We start from the raw sequence: 24,315 nt of genomic DNA on the forward strand, positions 1-24,315 counted from the left end.
GTTATGAAATTCTGAGAGAAATAGGGAGACCACAGGTGAAGAAACTCTAAAGAGATTGTATACTGAGATTTGGACAAACCAGGTTACTTGGGGACTTGGGACATATGTTATAGCCCTGGGTCTTGGGTGCTCAGAAAAGAAGCCAGGGTGAGATCTGGACACATGTCCAACACTGTATCACCAGGTCCTTGGAATTAAACCCATTCTCCTACCTTGCGTCAGGTCTATCTGATCAAGAAAACAATTACACTTTTTTTTTAATTTTTTTTTAATTCATGTTATTGCCCAGCTTTTGGACACCTTGTATTTGCACAGTCCAACTGCTCAGATGTATTAGGAAATACAATCATGTGGTGTGCAGTTCACTGGCCTGATGGTGGGGATGTTCAGGCTGGGATGGAATGCTGCTAGGGGAGTAAAGGAGAGGAGTCAAAGGAGTTGTTAGCTCACAGGTTAGTGAGCAACCAGTCTAGCAGTTGTTTCTTAGCCATGTTTCCCACGGCTTCATCCAGTTGTCGTTCCTTGGCAAACTTCATGACCTCGTGAAGAAGATCTCCTACACTGTACCCCTTCTCTGCTGCCTTAGCTGAAACTTCGGGAAGCTGTGGAGAGAGCAGAGGTAGCTTGAGTCACATGATGCTTTTGGAGAAGGGACCTAGATGGATAAAGTGAGCCATGATTCTAGGATTAAAGTCTGACACAGATGCAGGACTGGAGGCTTCTGACATGGCTTTCCTTTTACCTCAGCCCTCCTCTAATGACATAGATCAAAATGCCACAGGACTTTCTTTTTGAGCTTCAGAAAACAAACTCTGGAATCAATTGTGTTCACCAAATACTTCTCATAGGTGCTAGATCCTTCAATTAGTCTGTGATGATTGGTAGGTCAGTGTTAGGGGTTGCCATTCCCCAGCTTTCCTGAAAAAGTATGTGATTGGAAGTAGGGACAATCTCCTGGTCTTGGACTGAAAATAATTTTGGTTCAGTGTTTTATTTCTCTTGAACCCATCTAATGTAGGAAACACAGCTGTGAGATGTGTGTGTTTGTGTGTGTGTGTGTGTGTGTGTGAGAGAGAGAGAGAGAGAGAGAGAGAGAGAGAGAGAGGAGAGAGAAGCAGTATGTGTATGAATGCTGGCTTCTGTGAGACTGGAAGGCAAGACCAAGACTAGGATGAAGTAAGTGAGGTGCCTAGGGCAAAAAATTTAAGGAGGCAAGTACTCTTGGGACACATGCAGGACCCGTGAGTTTGGGAAAGAGCTCCGTAGCTCCCTTTTTCTTTTTTTTTTTCTGTCTCTAATCCTTTGAGGGCCTTCAAACTCAAAACATGACTCAAAAATTGTTCCCTGATGTGTTACCAAATAGTTTGTTGAAAGGATCACTGATAAAATGAGCTAATTTTACTCTCCTCCTCTTGTAGAAGTGCACAGGCCTTGAGATATCCAGAGCCCCAATTAATGATTCACCACTTCTGTCTTTTTACAAAATGAAAGTAATTCATGAAGTGCACAGTAAAGAACAGGCTTGGAAAAAAATTGGGCTGCTCTTGGGTTCTAAGTACAATGCTGCCTCCCTGCCCCTGCCAATCCCAACCCTCTTTTCTTCTTGTGTCTATTGCATTGCTTACCTTCTCCAGTTGTCCATCATCATCTCCCATGAAGTACAACATGGGCACGTTAAACTGGGAGGCTGCGATCCACTGCAGGACAGCCTGGAGCTGTTTCTGCAAGTTACTGGTTGAGCACTGATTATTAACTATGACTTCAGGCCCAGTTGAGTGTTGATGGGTCTGTGGCATCGCACCATCATGACTGTATCTGGAGCCACCAACCTGGTAATTGGGGTTGTTTGCCAAGGCTGCTTGTTCTTCCAACTCAGCAAGGGCTGCCCTGTTATTACTATACTTAGCCATGATAAGGCACAGCTTCATCACAGATTCTACCAGTTGATCTATAAATTGGCAGTTCACTTGCTTCATGCCAGTGGTAGAGTCAAGTTCTTGATTGTCCTGGTATTTTTCTTCCCGTCTGTCAGGTCTCTTGGACATGGAAACTGCTTTGCTTGTTCTGGGCTCAGAACGCTTGTTCTCACCTTCACATGGGTCATCACAGGTGAAGGGGCTCTCACTAAGAAGTTTCTGGATCAGCGTTAAAACAATGTTTGACATATCGAGCTTCTGGGACTCCGGCTGTTGATTTTCCTTTAGAGAGGTGGATGGTCCAGGAGCTTCACGAGATTCTAGACGTTTCATTGGAAGTGCCTTGGCGCTTTGGCCACTTGCACACTTTTCATATTGGGCACTCTGAGTCATATAGCCCATGGTGGAACTAGGACACTCGTCTTCTAATGCATCTTTGCCTTTGGCCTGCTGGGTCAGATGGTACTGGATCAACATAAGGGCAGACACAATCAAGTCCTTTGCCAGCGAATCTGTGGAAGGGCTGATCTTTTCTCTGTTTTCCTCCATATTGGCACATGCTTTGCCAGGCATCTTGCCTTGGTTTCCTTGCTTTTGGTTCCACATTGTCAGGCCCTCCTTGAGGATGTGTTCACCGACTTTCTCGGCACTGGTCAATGACTTGCACTGCTCTGGTTTCATCTTGCCTTTGTCCTTCCCCTTCATCTCAGCTTTCATAGCTGAGAATTCAAGACTTTGGTTTTTGCATTTGGGATCATGGGACCCAGCTTTCAAGGATGCATACGACAGACTCTGTGATTTAGTCTCCTTCTTCTCCCCAAGAAGAGCACTGACCAGACGCTTCAGCATGGCTTCCATGATATCTGCAGCATTTTGTTTTCCATGGTTGAACAGATTCCTCTTGACCGCTGAGACAAAGTCTGAGTCAGTCATCAGGACCCCAGTGATATTATGCAGGTTCTTCATGCAGGAATCAATCAAATCAGACACAATTTCTTTGGTGTGTTTTAACAACACCCTCTTCAGGACCACACAGGCTGGAACTTGCTTCCCAGAGCTATGTATTTTCAAGGTCTTCATAACAGAGACGATCATGTCAGATGCCACCTGATTTGCATAAACCATGAGCCCTTTGCTGATAGAATCTGCAAATTCTTTGCTGTCTCTTTGACACATCTGTTTGTCACCACCCTTGTTTTTGTTGGACAATTCACTATACAGAAAGGTTTTCTGGCCACCTTCCCTGCACTCCTCCCCAGTGCCCCGCATTTCTTCAGAGGTCAGTTCCACAGCATCATGGGCCATTTCAGAAGCGATCTTCCTCACAGCACTTCGAGGGCTGTTTTTACCCTTTTCCCCAGGGGATGAATAGATAGAATGATGAAGGCACTTGCTTCCACCTTCCAACTTCTCCTTGATTTCCTTACGAGCCATCTGGATTACCCGAGAAGATAGTCGGTTGACATAGAAGGAAAGGTCATCCATAGAACATTCGCCATCAGGGGAAATAACTGCCCTCTGATTGCTAGGAGATTTGGCTGGAGGAGTGGAAGGACTCTGGTTATTGTTGGTGTTTTTGGCTGCTGTAGTTTCTAGACATAGCCGTTGAGGTCCGTTGGCCAAATAATCTATGTTTAGTTGATCGGCATAGACGCTGTAGCAGTTCTCAGAGGGTAATTTGTGATTTTTGTCTTCTGTGTCTCCTACTTTGTGTTTACAGCTAGAGGCTGAGGGGCTCAGTGCATGCTGGAAGCCCAAGGCATACTTCTGGAGGTCATTCAGAAGCCAACTGAGGACACTTATGGGATCAGAGGGAGCTTGTTTGAAAAGACACACAGATCCCTCCGTCTAAAAAAAGAAGAACACCTATCCATAAGAGTTTGGGTAGGGTACTTCTTTCGCTCATTTTATTTAGAAGATATATCTTCTAAACCACACAGATTAGGGATTTGGCCTTTAGAATTTGCATGGGAACTTAACATACAATTATAACCATTAATACATGTTCAAACACAAGTGGCAGCCACAAAAGATCAGAGTATATACATTGGTACACTTAACTACACCTGAGTGTTAGCAATATATTTGCCAATTTCATCTGTGTATGTGTGCTTATCTCAATATGTGTCAAAAATGTATCCATGTATCCATTGTGTGCATATGCATATTAATATAGCAATTCATAAGTGTGAACATTTCAATAGATGTGAGAATGTGTCAGACTGTATTGTGTGTGAAGATGTGCGTGTGTATATGTGTGTGTATATGTGTATGTCAGTGCACATGTTTGAGTAGGTATAAGGATGTGTAATATGTTGACATCGATACCCACTGCCACATGTGCATGTTACTGTGTATATGTTGTACATGTGTGGGAATGTAAACATGAGAGTGTGTATGTCAGTGTATCTGATAATATGTAAATAAGCAAGTGCCAATTTGAATGATATGCATATATTTATGATATAAATCCAGTAGCATGTATCATGCAGCCATAAATGCATTTGTGTATATTACTGCATACATTCACATAGTAACATACACACTCATTAATATATTCATGTATAATTAATGCATACTATATTAATATGTGTATGTTAAAATATGACTGTGTGGAAATAGGTGATTGAATAATGACTATGTAGTCTGTCAATAAATTGGGTATCACTTATGCTCTATTTATATGCTAGGTCAGTGCGTGAGAGTGTGTATTAGTACACACACCCTCGCATTTGCGTTTGTGTGTGAATACATGAGTGGGGATGTTATTGCATTTGTATGCATGTGTGTATCAATGAATTCAAAGAGAGTTAGTGACTATGTATCATTTTGTTTAAGTTTGTATGGGTGTGTATCAACATGAAGTATATTTATAGGTGTGTATGCTTATACCTGAGTCTGTATGGTCACCAATGTTTTTTTTTTAAAAAATTTTTTTTTCAACGTTTTTTATTTATTTTTGGGACAGAGAGAGACAGAGCATGAACGGGGGAGGGGCAGAGAGAGAGGGAGACACAGAATCGGAAACAGGCTCCAGGCTCCGAGCCATCAGCCCAGAGCCTGACGCGGGGCTCGAACTCACAGACCGCGAGATCGTGACCTGGCTGAAGTCGGACGCTTAACTGACTGCGCCACCCAGGCGCCCCCGGTCACCAATGTTTTGATCAAGGGTTATGGGTGTTAATGTGTGTGAGTATATGTTTATGCATAGTGTGCATGGATATATATATATGTGGATGTTTATGTGTGTCACATGTGGGCGTATCAAGGTATCTGACTCTGTATGACTGTATATTTTTGTGTATGTGTAAGTCACTGTTTATGAATAGGTCAAATACATAAATTTGTTAGATTAGTGCTTATGTGTGTTTGTCAATGTCACAGGTAGCCAGGCATGAGTATGTCATTGCTTGTATAAATTCCTTTTTGTTAATGTATATAGATGTATGTATCAATGTATATGTCACTTTGTGTAGATTTATATGCTTGTGACTGTGTATGCCCATGTCTGGGTATGTGTATATGTATTATATACTTTTTCTACTCAGTGCTAAGTGCCATGGCCCTCTTTGCCCCTTTGATTGCTTCATCTTCTGTCTTTTCATGGAATTCCTGGAAACATGAGGTCATTATATAAGTTCAACTTTTGCAAACAGGCTTGATACAATCAAGGGTATCTGCCTTGTGTGTAGGAAATATGGGCTGCTCTTTTAAAAATAAACACCAGAGGAGCGCCTGGGTGGCGCGGTCGGTTAAGCGTCCGACTTCAGCCAGGTCACGATCTCGCGGTCCGTGAGTTCGAGCCCCGCGTCAGGCTCTGGGCTGATGGCTCGGAGCCTGGAGCCTGTTTCCGATTCTGTGTCTCCCTCTCTCTCTGCCCCTCCCCCGTTCATGCTCTGTCTCTCTCTGTCCCAAAAATAAATAAAAAACGTTGAGGAAAAAAAAAAAACCACCAGGTATAATTTATCCCTTTCTTGAGGCTCCAAAATTGAGTTGGCCATCCCCAACTGAACTCAAAACTATTTAGAGAATATTTTGCAACTGGCTTTTCCTTCCTTAGGGGTTACACTCATCATTCAAAAGGTGCCTGGGGGGCCAGAAATGATGTTTCTCATTATAACATAAGCCTAGGAACATAGAACAAGAAATATTTGGCTGTTTTGCACTAAAGCCAAATATCCTGTGCCAATACCAGCCGCTCTGAGCTTGTAGGACTGTGGGGATGACTTGTCATGTACTCTAATGCCTACCCCAAACCAGAGGCCCAACAGATATAATCCCTACACAAAAACAAAAGGATTCTATATGTGACAGGGGCATACAATTCTAATTGTTTCTAACTTTATGCTATCCAATAGCCTAGGTAATCTCTTGGACAACAGGGTAGGAATGAGGCAACTACAGTTCTTGGTTGTTGTGGATTCTCTCTGCTCCATATCCTCATTCTTCCTTCTTGGTCTCTGGGCAATGTGGGGCACACAAGTCTATTACAAGCCAGCAAAGAATAATGCAAAGGATCTTGCTTATAAGCCCATATCCTAATTAGGATAAGAATAGCAAAGTTATGTTTGGAGTACATACCTGAAATCAGGAAAGGGCATTATGAGCCTTTGTGATTAGTGCCATTGTTAGATACCTGAGCATTGAACTTACCGTTACTCTGAACTTAGGACTGTGTTCTCTAGAATGTCATAGTATTCAAATTTATGGGTATGTTTGACAACAATTATCTTACTATCTGTGAACCAGAGTCCTCAGACTCAGCATTCAGGTCTAAGAATTAGACCTAAGAATTAGACCTAAGAATTAGAAAGGGTGAGCTCAGAGACTAAGTATACCTTAGACTGGTCTTGCTTCTCAGTATCCTTGATGACAATAATCTCTTTTTCTTCTAGATTCCCCAGGTTTAAGTCACCTTCTGAACTGGAACCAGCAGTATCCTATGGAATTAAGGGATAAGATTTTTATGAACAGTTGGTTTTTGAGACTTCTCTAGGCTGCCCTCCTAGGCTACCACTTCAAAGTATGAATGTTATGTCTCCTATTATGCTTTTCTTTCTGAAGGAGAGGTAGGACTGTAGTGCTCTCTAGTCTTTGAAGAATGATAAAGTTCCCTCCACAAATTACTACTCCCCTTTCCCAAGCCCCACAGAAGGTATTCACAAAGCTGTCAATCTCAGGAATCATATTCTGTTAATCATCAAACTTTTGGACAGGTTTTTTTTTTTAATTTTGCTTCTGACATGCTATTTTCCATGTGTTAATTCTTTCAGCCCTACCAACAACTTAAGTGGCTTCTAAAATGAGATTTGGTATCTAGAGTGACAGTAAATTCTGAACCAGGGATCCTGGGCTCACAAGAACAATGACCTTCCATTTGAATCTCCTCCACCTTTCCATGCTCTGCTACAGCCTTTCACTTTTCTCATGCTGTGGCTGATAAAACCCACTCAGCAGTTTCCCACCCATTCCAAGGGAGGGGAGCAGAGAATACCCACCTTAGGATCTTTACCTTCCACATTCAAGGTAGACACATCGACAAAGCATATCTGTATCAAATTAGGAGGGTGAATTTAGAAAAACTCTAAAGACTGTAATTTCTTTCTGAGAGATGACAATAGCACTTACCTTATAGGATTATTGTGAGGACTAATTAAGATTCTGAATTGTAAAGCTTTTAGCAGAGTGCCGGTACACAGTAAGTACTCAATAGATGTTAATATGATTATTACTAGGCAGACAGAATCTAAGCATTCCTGTAGTTCATAAATGAGAATACCTACCTGTCAGACAGAAGCCCAAAATATAATATCCACATTTATTAAGAAAACTGAGAAGAGAGGTGGCTTGCCCAACCGACACAAACTCAGAGGTGGAACTTTCATTAGAAGTTGATTCTAATTGATTCCCAGTTTACAGCACTTTCTGCTATAGTGTTCCCCAAATGTGGTATTTTTACTACTGATGATATAGAATATTTTAGGTGGTACGTAAATAGATGTTTGTATGTAATAGGTGTACTTGCTGTTGTTTATTTGGAAAATACATACTAAAACATCGAACCTGTGGTATTACAGACAATAATGCTTAGGGTGATGGTAATTTTTAAATGTATTTGAATTTTAAATTAATTTTTAAAAACATAGCAGAAATATGTATTAAGTAAATAATAGTATGAGTGGTGCTGGAACAAGATAAAAAAAATGTGAAGTACTATGCAAATCACTTGAAGTTTGGGAAACAGAGCATGAAGTATTTTGCCCTCCTGAGGGAGTCCCACTTTAGTGTAACTGACTGGTAGCTAGATGACATTGTGACTTCAGAAGTGTTAGGTAATACAGGCTGGTAACTAGGCAACCACCACTTCTCCCTCCCCCTCAGACTCCCCCCTAACCTTCCAGCCCCAGGTCCTTTACATCACTCCTGGTCCTGACTCTCCCTTTGTCCTTGTGTCGTTGAGCTTGGTTGCTTGGAGACATCACAGTATCACTCTCCATTAGTCTATCCTGGGCTCCAATATATCTATATTCCTACACTGATCCTTTCCACTCCTTGGTAGGGGTAATTTTATACTTACGACTTTCCGGTCCTGATCTTGCTGTCCTTTTGGGCTGTAGAGATCAACCTTGCATACGCCCCTGCGGCTATGTAACCAGTCAATATCATCAGACATCTGTAAAGAGAAGGGAAAGAAATCTGAATATATAACTATATAGCTATATAGCTATATAACTATATATATATATATATATATATATATATATATACTCAGCCAGTTTCTAAAAGCCATATATAACTATATAACTATCTAAGCTATATAACTATATAACTATATATATGCTTTTAGAAACTGGCTGAGTTTGGGTAAGAATCTCTGAAGGGCTTCCTGAAACCCATCTGTATGTTTCAATTAGGTTTAGACTAGGAACTGGAAGGGTGAGCAATGGGGGAAGGAACTATGAAATGTTTGAACTTGATAATCAGGATCATTTAGCACAGTCCATAGTCTCCTTTAATTTAGACTTCCCACATCAAGTATTTGGAGTCATGGGAGTATCATATTAACTTGTGAGAAACAAGTCAGGAAAAATGGCAGTCTGAGAAGCAAATTTAAAGGAGGTCTAGGGACTTTAGGAATTAAATTTAATGATTTACTTCTACCCAACTCTACTAGATCTCATGTGTCTCCACTTCTGTTTACCCACTCTAGGTTACCTCAAAGAATAAAGCTCATCTCATCCTCTTTAACTGAATTTTAGCTAACTTCAGTTCAACCAGAGTCCTTCTCATTACATCAAAGAAAATGAAATTAGGTAAATAGCTGTAATACTTATTACATAGGGCCATTGGAAAAGACTAGGGTCAACACCAGTAGAGTAAATAAATAGCCCTTTTAATCAAAACAACATAGAAGATTCCAACATAAAACAAGTTTATGAATGCTGAGAAAACTTCCTAATAGCTGTAAGTATAACCAAAAGACAGATGTCTGAGGGAAGACCAGACCCTGATCCCATAGGCCAAGTTTAATTTTATTTTTGAAAGAAAAAAGAATCTCTGCCAACTTCTTCCAACCCCCCACCCCCCACCCTGGCCTGGAACTAAAAGTAAAAAGGAAATGGCAGAGGCCACTGATTGATTTTTGCTATATAAGACCTCAGATCTATGTTCAGGAAGACACAGTTAAGAGCTTAGTAGAATTGTTTTGGTTTCTGGAGCTTGAATTTGATTTCTTTTTAAAATTTAACAAGAGAAGCCTTTTTGCCAAGTTATTAGAGGGCAGTTGAATTCTTTTTCCCCAACTCCCTTAAAAACTTAGACCCTTTTAACCTCTACCTCCCTCCCCTCCCTCTCTTTACTCTTCTTCCCCCCCCTTCTTCCTTTCCTCTCCCTCCTTCCCTACTTATCTTCCTCTCTTTCTCCATCCTTCCCTCCCTCCCCCCTGCCCTCCTCTCTCCTCCTTCCTTCCCCTCCCTTACCTCCCCTCCTCTCTCCTTCCCTCCCCTTCTCTCTCCTTCCCTCCCTTCCTTTGTCCTTCCCTCCCCTCCCTTCCTCTCTCCTTCCCTCCTCTCCTCTCTCCTTCCCTCCCTCCTTCCCCTGCCATCCCCTCTCTTCCCTCCCTCCCCTCTCTCCCCTGCCCTCCTCTCTCCTTCTTCCCTCCCTCCCTTGCCCTCCTCTTTCCTCCTTCCTTCCCTCTCCCTCTCTCTCAACATTTTTATAACAGCTATCCTCTGATGGTTATCTTTTCACACGATACTGCATTTCTACCCTTTGCCATTCCCAACTGCCCGCCCCCAGATCTTTTCGGGCTCTCACTTCAAGAATGTCTACACACCCCTGAAAAAGTTTTAGGAAAGGGCTTCCCACACCCACTCATAAGAGGGAGTTTCTTTTCTAAAAAACTAGAGATGACTAGCATAGGAAAAAAGAAGGAAAGTCATAGAGGTCCCTCATATGATTTGGATATAGCCTTAGTCCAAATCCAAAAGAATTGTAAAAAAATAAAATTTGTGAACTCATTACCTTGATAATGAAGTTATTTTAGGCTTTTCGCTGAAACTGTGCCACCCAGAAGGGAGATGTGCCCCTTTAGATGGAAGTGGGCAGTGCCAAGTTCTTGGGCACTTGCGGCTGGCTGCCACCCCAGTCAGCTGTTGGATGAGACTGATGGGCCAGGCTTTTCCCTGCTGCCTTTGACCCGGGGGTGTGACAACATAATTGGTTGGGTCACAATGCCTGAGACTAGCAACCTCAGCAAAGGTGTGGCAATCTGGCAAACTCAGTAGCCCTTCACATCAAAAGCACATGAGGCTGTCTGCTGTACAACAACCCTTTTCTGTTCTCTCTAGGAAGGTACACATATTTATTTCACATTTTGTCCAGCTCCCAATCCCTTGAGACTTCCATTCTCTTTCCTCTTCTTGTTTCCAGAACAATCTAATCATATTAGTTACCTGTTTGGTGGGGGTCTGTATTTTTCACATAGAGAATTACCACCAGCCTTAATGAATAAAAAACTTAATTTTCACATCTTAGCTTATTTCTCTTTGGGTTTCCACTAGAAATTCAGAGTTATGAGGCAAGAGATCTTTGGATTTATGTAGAAACAAAAAATGTTGAAGTCCTTTCTGGATATCCTGAATAAAAGTATAAAAATAGAAAGTTGGAGGCTGCCTTAATAGCTTCTGTGATTTCACCTCACCACGAAGACACCCCCTTAGCTAGTCAAAAAGAAGTCAGAGGGAAAAATGGGTGATGGGCATTGAGGATGGCACTTGTTGGGATGAGTGCTAGGTGTTGTATGTAAGCGATGAACCACAAGAATCTACCCCAAAAGCCAAGAGCACACTGTATACACTGTATGTTAGCCAATTTGACAATAAATTATATTAAAACAAGGAGAAGTTAGAAAATGCCCCTACCTTGGTAGTACCAGAGTAGGCTGTTTCACAGGACCTTGGGATGATTTTTTTCTTGTTAATTTGTATGCTGTGATGACCCTTCTAGTCTGACACAGGATGTTGCTTCTTTCCTCAACCCTCCATACTCTCCTAAAGCCTTCCCCACCAGCTGGCCCCAGAACTCCTACTTAATGACATCACTGTTTCTATGGAGAACAGTGACAGCACAAAAATGGGAGCTTTATTCTTAGGATTATGCATGCCTAGCAAACTCTAACCTTCATCATGAGACATAATTTTCTAAGAAAAAAAGGCTAGTCTACTTAGGACAGGGTCAGCCTTGCACAGACTTTTTAAGTTATGAAAGGACCTGAGCCCCACTTACTCTTTTTCATTATATGGCTCGTGCTGGATTTCTGGCTACCATATTCTTTAAAGGATTATCCATTAGACTTTGAGGTGCCTTTAGGTTAGCCTCAGTTTCACAACATTAGTCCATAACTAAATGGCTCACACTGTGCCCAAGTCTCATCTTTTTTCCTCTCCTTCCTCCATATGTTTCCACTTTAACCTCATACATGTGAATAAATGCATCTGAACTAATTATAAGTCGAGATGATCCCCTAAATAATAGAGTTTTGTATTCTTGATTCTACTTCAATTTCTTCTTGTTACCCCTGAGACTGCATGTCTTGCCTAACCCTGATGTACAATTTCAATCTTGTTAGTTTATGACATCAAAAAGAAACAGAACTGGACATTTGTTAAAAGTGGCAAGACAGATTTTATTCAGACTACTGCAGTAAGGAATAGAATCTTCCAGTGAACAGAGCTCAACTCCACTGAAACAAGAGGCAGAAGGCTTTTTAAATGTTGGGGTGTGCTAAAGGAAAAAATGTTGAGGGAAACGTGTGTGTGTGTGTGTGTGTGTGTGTGTGTGTGCGTGTGTGTGTGTGTGGGTGATCAATGTGATTAGGGCAACTGTGTTTGCTAACTGGTACTTATCGAAGTTAGGCTCCTATCCTTTCACAGAGATTAGGAGACAGGGGTCCTATCTTTCTTGATAATTACCTTTCAAAGGGATGGCTCCTAGGTCCTTGAGAAAAATATTTCTGGGTTGTAGAAGATATATCTCAAAGTAACAGAGAAAGGATTTACAATGATAGGTTTTCTAAAGAAATGCTCTAAGAAAAGGGAGGTCAGGGGCCTATAATCAGGTTTTGGCTGAAACAAACAGTAAATTCTTCTGGCAGTGTTGAACTTCCGTAGGCAGGTCTTTTAAGGATGCTGGGGTCATCATCCTAGGGATATGGCCTTGAGCTGATAGAAACTATGTTAGTGTTTGTTCAAGTCTCTTAATGTATGGAATGGATGATACTGTTTGTACCCAAAGTTGCAGTTCTTATCAGCTATGGTTGAGGCCTAGTTGAGAAGAAATTTCGTAGGGGCCTGACTATATCAAGTCATCATGTTGTATACTTTAAATATATACAATTTTTATTAAAAATACATTTTGGTCAAGGAGGGAGTCTTTGTAAGTCAGTGGTGATGAATTAAATCCACAGTACAAGACTTGTTTTCCCTGTATCATTTTTTTTGTCAAGACTTTTGATTATTAAAGAAAAAGTTGGAGCTCCTGTGTCTGGCTCATGTCTGTGGAATAAGAAGCAAAGAATAAAACTGTGTATTTATTCTCCAAGCACAAGAATGTATATCCCTAAGATTAAAAAAACAAAAAAACCCTCACCCCAAAAACCTCTATGTTTATCAGCCCAGAAGGGAACAGCTGTGATCTGGGCCTGGAAAATGTCTTACTAAATCTCCTGAATGATAAAAAGAGAACTATTATGGATGATTAGAGCCCTGTCTCACAGCGCCCCAATCCTGTCATCCTGGAGGCTACCCAGGAGCAAACAAGAGCAGCATTCGGATGGGAAACCAACAACAAAAATGTAAGGAGGCTCAGTCATAGGTTATGGTATGTCCTCTGCCTCTTCTTTCTCTTAAGCTCCTGAGATTCTCAGACCAGCGTATACTGACTAGAGATGGCAACAGATGGGTGGGGTAGAAGGGATGTTCAAAGAGTCAGAAGAAGGAATATGGTGTGTCAGTGTGTGAATATTTGTAAGGTACAAGGCATGTACTTAGATCAGCCTTTAGGAGCCGAACATAGAGATGTTAAACATAGAAGCTTTGATTGTCTTTTTTTTTTAAACCATCATCATCCATTTTCTAACTTTGTTTATTCTAACCAGACATCTCTTCCATACAAACTTGTGAATAATTGTAGAAAGCAACACTTTAAATATGCTTTCAGCCTACATTTCTTTTGAAACAACTATTAAGATAGTAAAAATGGGACCTGTGTTTGTCACTGTTCTGAATAATGGCAAAATGAAATTTAAATGAGCTGAACTATTAGCCTTCATGAAATCACTGTCTGCCTGTTACCCTCACTAAGTATCTTCCAGTCTCAGATTAGGCTACCTAATTTAGTTTATGAGATGGCACTGTGACCATTTGGAAAATGTGCAGTGATACCAGTGATTTACAGACATTATTTATTGTGGAGCAATATAAATGTAACTCCTGTTCTCCTGAATTATTTTTCAGACATGAGAATACACACTGTCATTTACAGCAGCTTCTCACAACCATGCTAAAGTGAAATATTAGATAGCTATTCTGAACATCTCAGCACCGGTGCTGCATAATTACTTCCATCAAGTATTTACGTTATATCTGTACTGGGTATACCTGGCCTTTCCTATTTGTGATTGAAGTAGTGGAGGGAGAAAATAAAGGACTTTAAAATGCTATAAATATTCTCTCTCTCTCTTTTTTTATTCCAGAGGGAAGCTGTTAAAGAAAAGAAGGTTCTTAGATATGTTGGGGTTTCCTTTTAGGCAGAGGCTTAATTAGGCAGCTAAGGTCTGTTCTGTGGCCTTGTTGTAGATAATGACTTAATAGCTATTTGTGAAAGGTGGGCTCGGCTTGACAGTTGCCATTTCTGGTCAGGCTCCTCCCTCTTATAATTGGGAAATTTCCCTCCTCTGATTTCCTAGAACATTTGCTTCTTGTCTGTATAATTCATCTGACATTTACTAGATCTGGCCTCGTAGAGTTAATTAACTTTTTCTATTCCTGGATCACCTGCTTCAAAAGCCGGGCAGGCAGCCAGTTTTTCCCATCTCACATTGTATTCGCTGCAATACAGCCCACGGCTGGGCTCAGGGAACAAATGATGGTGTTAGAATTTCAGGTAGCAAACAATTCAGAAGCCACGGAGTCCTGGGAATCTGTAATAATATTTCAGTGGGCAGTATACTTCTTAGAGAAGTAACTCTCAGACTTTAGTGCAGCTCACAATCACCTGTAGGACTTGTGAAGCTAGTTGGGCTCTGTCCCAGAGGTTTTAATTCTGCAGGTCTGGAGTGGGGCCTGAAAATTTGCCGGGTACTGTGTTTTACATGCATCATCTCATTTAATTGTCACACAGCCTTAAGAAACGGGTACTATTTTAATCCCGATTTCATCTCAATGGGGGGCTGGATCAATGGGGGAAGCCATTTGGCTGGGTGTAAGGCTAGGTGAGGCACTACCCATTACATCATTTAACGGTTGGGTGGGTTTATGTGTGTGCGCGCCCAGAGTGGTACGCCTTTTCTTTCTTCGAAGGGTCTGAAAACGCCCAAGAGAGATTTCTTGAGGAAAAGAAAAGTATAAGGGGGTATGTCCTCTGATCTTTTGGCCCCATCTGGTGGTTTCAAGTCTGAACAAAGTGCTGATCTGTTTACCCCCCCCCCCCTCCCCGCTGGTGAGAATGGTGGAGTCGAACCGCCTGCCTCCTCGATCCATTTTCTGAGGCGACTTTTTCTGGAGGGGGTTGCTCTTAGGCGATTGCTCTGAGGAAGTTATTCTGAGGTGGTTAGTCCCTTTTGCCCCCATCCGTGTTTTGTTTTGTGTTTTGTTTTGTTTGTTTCCGTTTCCTACTACCTGGGGAGTCCAATTTCAATACGTAGCGTTTGTTCCAGCCCGTCTATGGCTTGTTAAAAGTAAAACTTGTTTTTCTAGGCATTAAACGGGTCTTTTGCCTTATATGGGTAAATATATAAACATATATTTTGTGTCAGAGCTGGAGATTTAGGTGAGGGAGCTAGGCTGTGAATAGGATTTTTTTTTCTTGTCAAACCGACAAACTTGTCTCCAATGTCTGATGGAAAGTACTTAAATATAGCATTAACTGGCAATAACGTTTTTACTACCCCCCCCCCCCCCCCCCAGTATCTTTGTCAGTGAATGAACGTTTTAAACAAAGACCCTTGGAGGAGAGGAAGGGGATCTGGAAGCGTGAAGCTTTTCGGGTTCCCTCGAGGCATTGGTGGGCACCCCCTCCCGTCCCCCACCCCCAGACTCTCTTAAGGTTCTCTTTGATTTGAAGAATGTTAAAATGGGGTGAAGACTGGCCTAGTCTTCCTTCCGCTTTGTTTTGTACTTGCCCCGTAGGGGGTGTCAGGCTGAGACCATGCCTGTTGCTCTCAAATCAAGAGGGTAAAATGGGGGTAATGAATTCATGTGGCCACTAGGAGGTCGCAGCAACTTGGAAAACATGTTTCCACACAGTGTGAGATCATCCCTTAGAGAAACCTGTTTTGCCAAGGCATTCCTCAAATTAAAGGTGAAATTGGTGATCCTGCCCTCATAGAATCACTCTCCATCCTAAAAACCTCACTTTTTGTGTATATTTATTGATGCATCTCCTTCAAAAAAGTTGTTTATAGGTTCCAGGAAATCAGGGACTATTGTATTTCATCATGAGCTTTATCTTTCCAGACGGGGTAATGCTTGAGGAGAATGACTGTGTTTTACTGATTTTCATTTACCCTGCAAGGGATAGCACTAGATTCGTATATGCTTAAGGATATGCTTAAGGATATTTACATAACTGAAAAATCAGTATGTACACCTGAAACTAATATGTTATCTACCAATTATATATCAGTTAAAAAATAACGAAAATTAGTGGTAACAGTTGTTCAAGAATTGCCATGGCCAAGAATGTTGAGCCACCTTTGTCCAAATTGCCTGGCTTGTTGCAGTAAGTTCCTAACTGGTTCTACTGAGTCTTTCCTTGCTACTCTTAAACAGAATTTTTTGAAAGAATCAATATATTTTATTAGCTAGTTATTTTTAAAACAGCTTTATTGAAATCTAACTCACATACCACATAATTCACCTATTTAAGGTGTACAACTCAATGATTCTTAGTATATTCAGAGTTGTGGAACCATCACCATAATCAATTTGAGAACTTTTTCATCACCAAAAAAGAAGTCATACCCCATCTCCCCTAACCCTATGCTTTAAAATTTTTTTTCTTTAATGTTTACTTATTTTTGAGAGCGACAGAGCATGAGCGGAGGAGGGACAGAGACAGAGGGAAGTGAGCAGATGAGGGACAGAGAGAATTACAGAATTCAAAGCAGGCTCCAGGCTCTGAGCTGTCAGCACAGAGCCCAAAGCAGGGCTTGAACTCACAAACAGGGAGATCATGCCCTTAGCCAAGGTCAGAGGCTTAACCAACTGAGCCACCCATATGCTCCTCTCCTAAATCTATACTTACCCAGACTTAGGCAATCACTAATTTACTTTCTGTATAGATTTGCCTGTTTTGGACATTGCATATAAATGGAATCATGTAGTAGGTGGGTCTTTTGTGACTGACTTCTTTCACTTAGCATAAGTTTCTCCGGTATGGAATTGTGACAGCATGTGTGAAATGTTTACGAGTGACTCTCTTTCAACACTCAGTGCCAAGGATTTTTTCTGGAGGTTGGTGGTGCAGGCACCCTCTACCTAGTACCTACTGGAACTGTAAAGTCCCAGGAGGAAATCTGGTGATCACCGTAAGCCATATTGTTTGCACAGTTAAAGTACAGTGACTTTTATCCATTAGGGTGGTGGGAACCCTTCCCAAATCCAAGTTTCCAGATCCTAGCCAAGGGCCAACCTTGCCAGCAGGATTTTTGGATAACACTCTCTGGTCAGCTATGTTAACTCTTTTCTACACAGATGTTCATAGGGATTTCGTTGATTCTGTAGATCAATTTGAGGGGCATGCCATCTTAACAATTTTAAGTATTTCAATCGATGAACATGGGATGTATTTACATATAGTTAAGTCTTTAGTTTTTCTTAATTATGTTTTGTGGTTTTCAGTGTACAAGTCTTGTACTTCTTTTGTTAAATTTATTTTTAAGTATTTTATTCCTTTTGATGCCATTATAAGTGGAATTGTTTTCTTAATTTTATTTTCAGATTGTTCCTTGCAAGTGTATAGAAATACAATTGAGTTTTGTATATTGGTTTTGTATGTTACAGCGTTGAGCTCATTTATTAGCTCTAATAGCTTTCTTATTTTTTTGTGGATTCCTTAGCCTGTTAATATGGTAGATTACATGGATTGATTTTTTGAACCAGCCTTGCATCCTTGGAACAAACCCCACTTGGTCATGGTAAATAATACTTTTTATATATTGCTAAATTCTGTTTGCTAATATCTTACCAAAGATTTTGCATCTCTTTTATGAGGGAAGATTAGTATGTGGTTTTCTTTTTCTGTACTTTCCTTTTATGGTTTTGGTATCAAGGTAGAAGTGTTTTCATATGAGTTGGGAAGTGTTCCCTCTTCTTCTATTTTCTGGAAGAGATGGTGTAGAATTAGTGTGAACTTTTGTTTAAACATTTAGTTTCATTCCCCAGTGAAATAATCTGGGCCTAGAGACTTCTTTTTTTGAGAATTTTAAAATCATAAATTAAATTTTTTTAAAGCTATGGAGCTATTCAAATGATGTATTTCATATTGTGTGCATTGTGGTAGTTTGTGATTCAATTAATTTGTCAAATTTATGTGTATAGAGCTCATAGTATACTCTTAGTATCCTTTGGATGTCAGTAGGGTCTGTAGTGATATCCTCTGTTTTATTTCTGATATTGCTAATTTGTGTATTTTTTCTGGTCAGTCTTACTAGAAATTTGTTAATTTTATTGATATTTTCAAAGAACCCACTTTTTGTTTCATTGATTTTCACTATTGGTTTTTCTGTTTTAAATCTCACCAATTTCTGCTTTTATCTTTATTATTTCATACTTTATACTTGCTTTGGTTTTATTTTGCTCTTCTTTTTTTAGTCTTGAGGTGGAGCTTAAATTATTGACTTTTAGATTTTTCCTCTAATATAAGCAGTTAGTGCTATAAATTTCCCTTTCAGCACTGCTTTAGCTGTATCCCACAAATCTTGATACATTGAATTTTCGTTTGCATTCAATTCAGTGTATTTATTGATTTGCCTTAAGACTTCCTCTTTGATTGGTGTGGTGTATTGCTTAGTTTCTAAGTGTTTAGGAATTTTCCTGTTATTTTTGTTATTGATTCCATTGTGGTTAGAGAACACAGTTGTGATTTCAATTCTTTTATAGTTGCTGAGGTTTGTTTTATGATTGAGGGGATGGTCATTGGCTTATGTTCCATGAGAGCTTGAAAGGAATGTGTATTCTGCTGATATTGGGTGAGAGGTGCTCTATAAATGTCGACTGGATATGTTTGTTGATGGTGTTGTTAAGTACTTCTATATCCCTGCTGATTTTTTAATATAGTTCTTTATCAATTATTGAGATGAGGTGTTGAAGTCTCCCACTATAAATGTGGATTTGTCTACTTCTCCTTTCAGTTCTATCAGATTTTGCTTCATGTATTTTGTAGTTCTGTTGGTTGGTGCACACACATTTAGGGTTGCTGTATCTTCTTGGATTGATCCTTTTATCATTATGTAATATTCCACTCTGTCCCTACTGATTTACTTTGTTCTGAAGTTTATCTGATATTAATATAGCTACTCTTGCCTTTTTCTTTTTAAAAATTTATGTATATCTTTTTCCATTTTTAAATTATCAACCTACTTATATCATTATATTTGAAGTGCATTTCTTGTTGACAGTGTATCATTGGATCAGTTTTTTTATTGAAATGTAGTTAACATAAAATATTATATTGGTTTCAGGTGTAAAACATAGTGCTTTAACATTTATATAGATTTCAAAGTGATCACCATGATAAATCTAGTTACCATCTGTCAATGTACGAAGTTGTTACAATATTGTTAATTATATTCCCTATGCTGTACATTGCATCTCCATGTCTTATTTTATAACTGAAAGTTTGTACCTTTTAATTCTTTTCCTCTATTTCAACCATCCCTCTTCCCACCTCTGGAAACTACCAGATTGTTTTCTGTATCTATGAATCTGCTTCTGTTTTGCTTTGTTTGTTGATTTGTTTTATTTTTGAGATTCCATGTATATGTGAAATCATGTGATATTTGTCTTTCTCTGACTTATTTCACTTAGCATAATACCCTTTAGATCCATTCTTGTCATGAATGGCAAGATTTTATTCTTTTTTATGGCTGAGTAATATTTCACTGTATTCACACTGTAAAAATGTATATACCACATTTTCTTTATCCATTCATTTGTTGATGGACACTTTGGTTGCTTCCATATCTTGGCTATTGTAAATAATGCTGCAGTGAATGAACATAGTGGTGTATATATCTTTTCGAATTAGTGTTTTTATTTTCTTTGGATAAATAACCAGAAGTGGACTTATGGGTCGTATGGTATTCCTATGTTTAATTTTTTTTTGAGAGAGAGTGAGCAAGGGGGAGAGAGGGGCAGAGAGAGAGAGAGAGAGAGAGGGAGAGAGAGAATCTCACACAAGCTCCACACTCAGCATGGAGCCCCACATGGGGCTTGATATCATAACCATGAGATCATGATGTGAGACCAAAATCAAGAGTCAGATGCTCAACTGACTGAGGCACCCAGGTACCCCCCCCCTTTTTAATTTTTTGAGGAACTTCCATACTATTTTCCACAGTGATTGATGGCATATGAGGGTTCCCTTTTCTCCACTTCCTTACCAACACTTGTTATTTCTTGTCTTTTTGATACTAGCCATTCTGACATGTGTGAGGTGTTATCTCATTGTGGTTTTGATTTGCATTTCCCTAATGATTAGTGATGTTGAGCATCTTTTCGTGGGTCTGTTGACCATTTGTTTGGAACCACAAAAGATCCCAAATTGCCAAAGCAGTCTTGAGAAAGAATAAAGCTGGAGGTATCATGCTCCCTGATTTTAAACTATACTACAAAGCTATAGTCATCAAAACAATATGGTACTGACACAAAAATAGATCAATGGAACAAAGTAGAGAATTAAAAAATAAACCCATACTTATGTGGTCAATTAATCTATGACAAAGGAGGCAAGAATATACAGTGGGGAAGAAAAGATGGTCTCTTCAATAGATGGTCTTGGGAAAACTGAACAGCTACATACATGCAAAAGAATGAAACAGGAGCACTTTCTTACGCCATATACAAAAATAAACGTAAAATGGATTAAAGACTTAAAGACATAAAACTCCTAGAAGAAATAGGCAGTGAACTCTTGGACATCGGTGTGAGCAATATTTTTTTGGATCTGTTCCTTAGGCAAGGGCAACTAAAGCAAAAATAAACAAATGGAACTACACCAAAATAAAAACTTCTGTACAGTGAAACGATCAACAAAATGAAAAGGCAACGTGCTGAATGGGAGAAGATATTTGCAAATGATATGATTGATAAGGGGTTAATTTCCAAAATATATAAAGAACTCAAATAACTCAATATAAAAAAAACCCAAATAATTCAATTAAAAAATGACCCTAGGACCCGAATAGGATCATGTTTTTTTAATCTACTGTGAATCTCTGTTTTTTAATTCCTCTACTTAAACAATTTATATTTTAATGTAATAATTTATCTGTTTGGGTTTAAATCCATCAATTTATTTTTTGTTTTCTGATTATTGCTTCTCTTTCTCATTTATGTATTTACTTTTACCTGCCACCCAGTCAGTTACTTGAACATTCTTTTGAATTCAGTTTTGATGTATCTATAGTGTTTTTAGTGCATGTTTGAGGTATTACAATATATATGTAAAATTATCACAGTTGACATTTTACCAATTTGAAGGAGGTATAGAAACTGTGCATTCTTTTACCATCCTTATCTATATTGTTTTTTTAAACATTTCCTTCACATACATTGAGAACAGAGAGCATCAGGAGAGTACATTATGTCCACCTATATTTTTGCTCTTTTCACTATTCTTTCTCCTTAATGTTACAAGATTCCTTTTATTACTATTTTTTCTACTTTGTGAATTTTCTGTTCTTTTAAGGTGAGCATTTGAGAATGACTTGATTTCCCCCTCACTCTTGAAAGATATTTCCCTTGGATATAGAATTCTGAGTTGGGGCACCTAGGTGGTTCAGTCAGTTGGGTGTCCAACTTCAGCTCAGGTCATGATCTTGTGGTTTGTGAGTTTGAGCCCTGCATTGGGCTCTGTGCTGACAGCTTGGAGCCTGGAGCCTGGAGCCTGCTTTGGATTCTGTGTCTTCCTCTCTCTCTCTGCCCTTGCCCTGCTCGTGCTCTGTCTCTCTCTCTCTCAAAAATAAATAAACATTAAAAAAATAATTCTGAGTTTACAGATTTTTTTCTTTTAGTACTTGGAAAATATTGTCACATCTTTCTGGCCACCATGGTTTCTGTTGAGAAATCCAATGTCATTCAAAAACATTTTGCCCAATTAGAAAGATGTCATTTCCCTCTTGCTGATTTCAAGGTTCTTTTGTCTTTTAGTTTTCAGGAGTTTGATTATGATGTGTCTTTATTTGAATTTCCCTGGGTTTATCCTATTTGGAGTTTGCTTAGCTTCTTGAATATGTAGGTTTATGTCTCTCTCAAATTTGGGAAAAATTTGAGCCTTATTACTTGGAATAAGTATTTTTGTAGGCAAGCGTACTAGAAGTACAATCTCTGGGTAAAAGGATTCAAGCGTTTAAAATTTGATTGGTATTTTCAAATAACTCTCCCAAAGTTTATAGCAATTTTTACCCCTGCTGACAGTGAATTAAAGTGTCTGTTTACCCATCCCTTTATCAACAGAAGTTATTGTTAAGTTACTAAACCTTTGCCAATGTCCTAAACAAAAACAATGCATTGCTGTTTTAATTTGTATTTATTTTTAGTAAAATTAAGCATATTTTTATGTTGATCATTTGTATTTCTTCCTAATTGTTCATTTCTTGACAGCTTTTTTGCTGCATGGCTCATCTTTTTCTTGTTGATCATGAAATTCTGTTTGTATATTTTGGAAATTATTCTTTTATCATTTGTATTGCCAATGTTTTTTTGCTAGTTTGTTTTTAGGTTTTTAAGTTTGTTTTTGTTTTTTGTTTGTTTTGCCAAATAAATTTTCAGTTTTTACCTATTAAAATTTTTGGAGTCTTTTGCTATCTTTAAATTTTTGTCCTGTTTAGGGGCGCCTGGGTGGCGCAGTCGGTTAAGCGTCCGACTTCAGCCAGGTCACGATCTCGCGGTCTGTGAGTTCGAGCCCCGCGTCAGGCTCTGGGCTGATGGCTCGGAGCCTGGAGCCTGTTTCCGATTCTGTGTCTCCCTCTCTCTCTGCCCCTCCCCCGTTCATGCTCTGTCTCTCTCTGTCCCAAAAGTAAATTAAAAAAAAGTTGAAAAAAAAAATTAAAAAAAAAAAAATTTTTTGTCCTGTTTAGAAAACAAGATTATAAAAATATCCTTTTATATTTTGTCTAGTATTTCCATGGTTTCATTTTCACAATTAAATCTTGGATCCATTTGGAATGTATTTTCATGTAAAAGTAAAGTAGGCAATAACAGATCTTTTCTATCAAGTTTTTTTTTTTTTTTTTTTTTTTTTTTTTTTTTTTTTTAATGTTTTTTTTTTATTTATTTTTGGGACAGACAGAGACAGAGCATGAACGGGGGAGGGGCAGAGAGAGAGGGAGACACAGAATTGGAAACAGGCTCCAGGCTCCGAGCCATCAGCCCAGAGCCCGACGCGGGGCTCGAACTCACGGACCGCGAGATCGTGACCTGGCTGAAGTCGGACGCTCAACCGACTGCGCCACCCAGGCGCCCCTATATCAAGTTTTAATACAGGGATGTATTAATACAGGGGGAGGAGAAAGAGTTTATGAGAATGTTATATGCCTAAGAGTAGGAAAATATTGGAAAATGGAAGACTCAAAGGGCTATCTCCTCTTTGTCTGTGTTCTCTCTGAGTGCAATGTAAAGGAAAGGTTAAGTCAACTGGTGAAGGGTGAGAGAAAAACAAATTTAAAAAGTTTGGAAATGTCATAATTTTGGTCAATAACTTTTTGTTTTTGTGAAAAGCTGGGAAGAAATAGGAAAAATGAAATGGCTTCTTTTGTAATTTTTATATTGCTATTATTTTAGTGGATGGAAATTTTCCTCTCTTAACTAAAGAAGGACTTACAATTTTTTATTTAACATAGTACTTGAAGTCTTAGCTATAGAAATCAGACAAGATATGTTCAACATCACTGATCATCAGGGAAAAGAAAATCAAAGCCACACTGAGATCTCACTTCACAACCAGTCAGAATGGCTAGTGTCAAAAAAATGACAAGTGTTGGTAAGAATGTAGAGAAAGGGGAACCCTCATGTGCCATTTGTGGGAATGTAAATTGGTACAGCCACTGAGGTTCATCAAAAACTTAAAAATATTATATTATCCAATAATTCCACTACTGAGTATTTACCCAAAGTATATGAATACACTGATTTATACCCCTATGTTTATTGCAGCATTATTTACAATAGCCAAGATATGGAAGCAACCTAAGTGTCCATCTGTAGATAAATAAAGAAGATCTCGTATACACACACACACACACACACACACACACACAAAACAGAATATTAGCCATAAAAAAGAATGAGGTCTTGCCATTTATGACAACATGAATGGACCTAGAGGGTACAATGCTAAGTGAAATAAGTCAAAGACAAATACCATATCATTTCATTTATATGTGGAATATTAAAAACAA

The 24,315-nt window shown here is 39.2% G+C and overlaps 1 protein-coding gene across 3 annotated transcripts; it reads right to left on the reverse strand.

Annotated features, from left to right (window-relative positions):
• Window positions 1-256: 256 nt before the first annotated feature.
• AKAP4 (A-kinase anchoring protein 4) lies at window positions 257-11,478 on the reverse strand. Of its 3 annotated transcripts, none has more exons than XM_058713393.1 (6): window positions 11,339-11,478; window positions 8,494-8,589; window positions 7,415-7,465; window positions 6,755-6,856; window positions 1,626-3,764; window positions 257-602 (listed from the first exon to the last, which is right to left on the reverse strand). In XM_058713393.1, the coding sequence occupies exons 2-6, from the start codon at window positions 8,587-8,589 to the stop codon at window positions 447-449; spliced, it is 2,544 nt and encodes an 847-aa protein (XP_058569376.1). In that variant the 5' UTR covers window positions 11,339-11,478; the 3' UTR covers window positions 257-446. The 3 variants fall into 3 exon arrangements, with proteins under 3 accessions (XP_058569376.1, XP_058569375.1, XP_058569377.1); XM_058713392.1 differs by lacking the exon at window positions 11,339-11,478 and adding an exon at window positions 10,440-10,587; XM_058713394.1 differs by lacking the exons at window positions 7,415-7,465; window positions 11,339-11,478 and adding an exon at window positions 10,440-10,588.
• Between the last annotated feature and the right edge of the window lie 12,837 nt (window positions 11,479-24,315).

This window comes from Neofelis nebulosa, chromosome X (assembly GCF_028018385.1).
Source record: "Neofelis nebulosa isolate mNeoNeb1 chromosome X, mNeoNeb1.pri, whole genome shotgun sequence".
Lineage (NCBI taxonomy): Eukaryota > Metazoa > Chordata > Mammalia > Carnivora > Felidae > Neofelis > Neofelis nebulosa.

Excerpts from the sequence above, each read along its gene's own strand:
- AKAP4 (XM_058713393.1), bottom strand. The coding sequence starts at position 8,589 with ATGTCTGATGATATTGACTGGTTACATAGCCGCAGGGGCGTATGCAAG. Across the intron at positions 7,466-8,493 it reads AAGATCAGGACCGGAAAGTC|ATATGCTTTGTCGATGTGTC; the intron begins GTAAGTATAAAA and ends AATTTGATACAG. Across the intron at positions 3,765-6,754 it reads AGAAGCAAGACCAGTCTAAG|ACGGAGGGATCTGTGTGTCT; the intron begins GTATACTTAGTC and ends TTCTTTTTTTAG.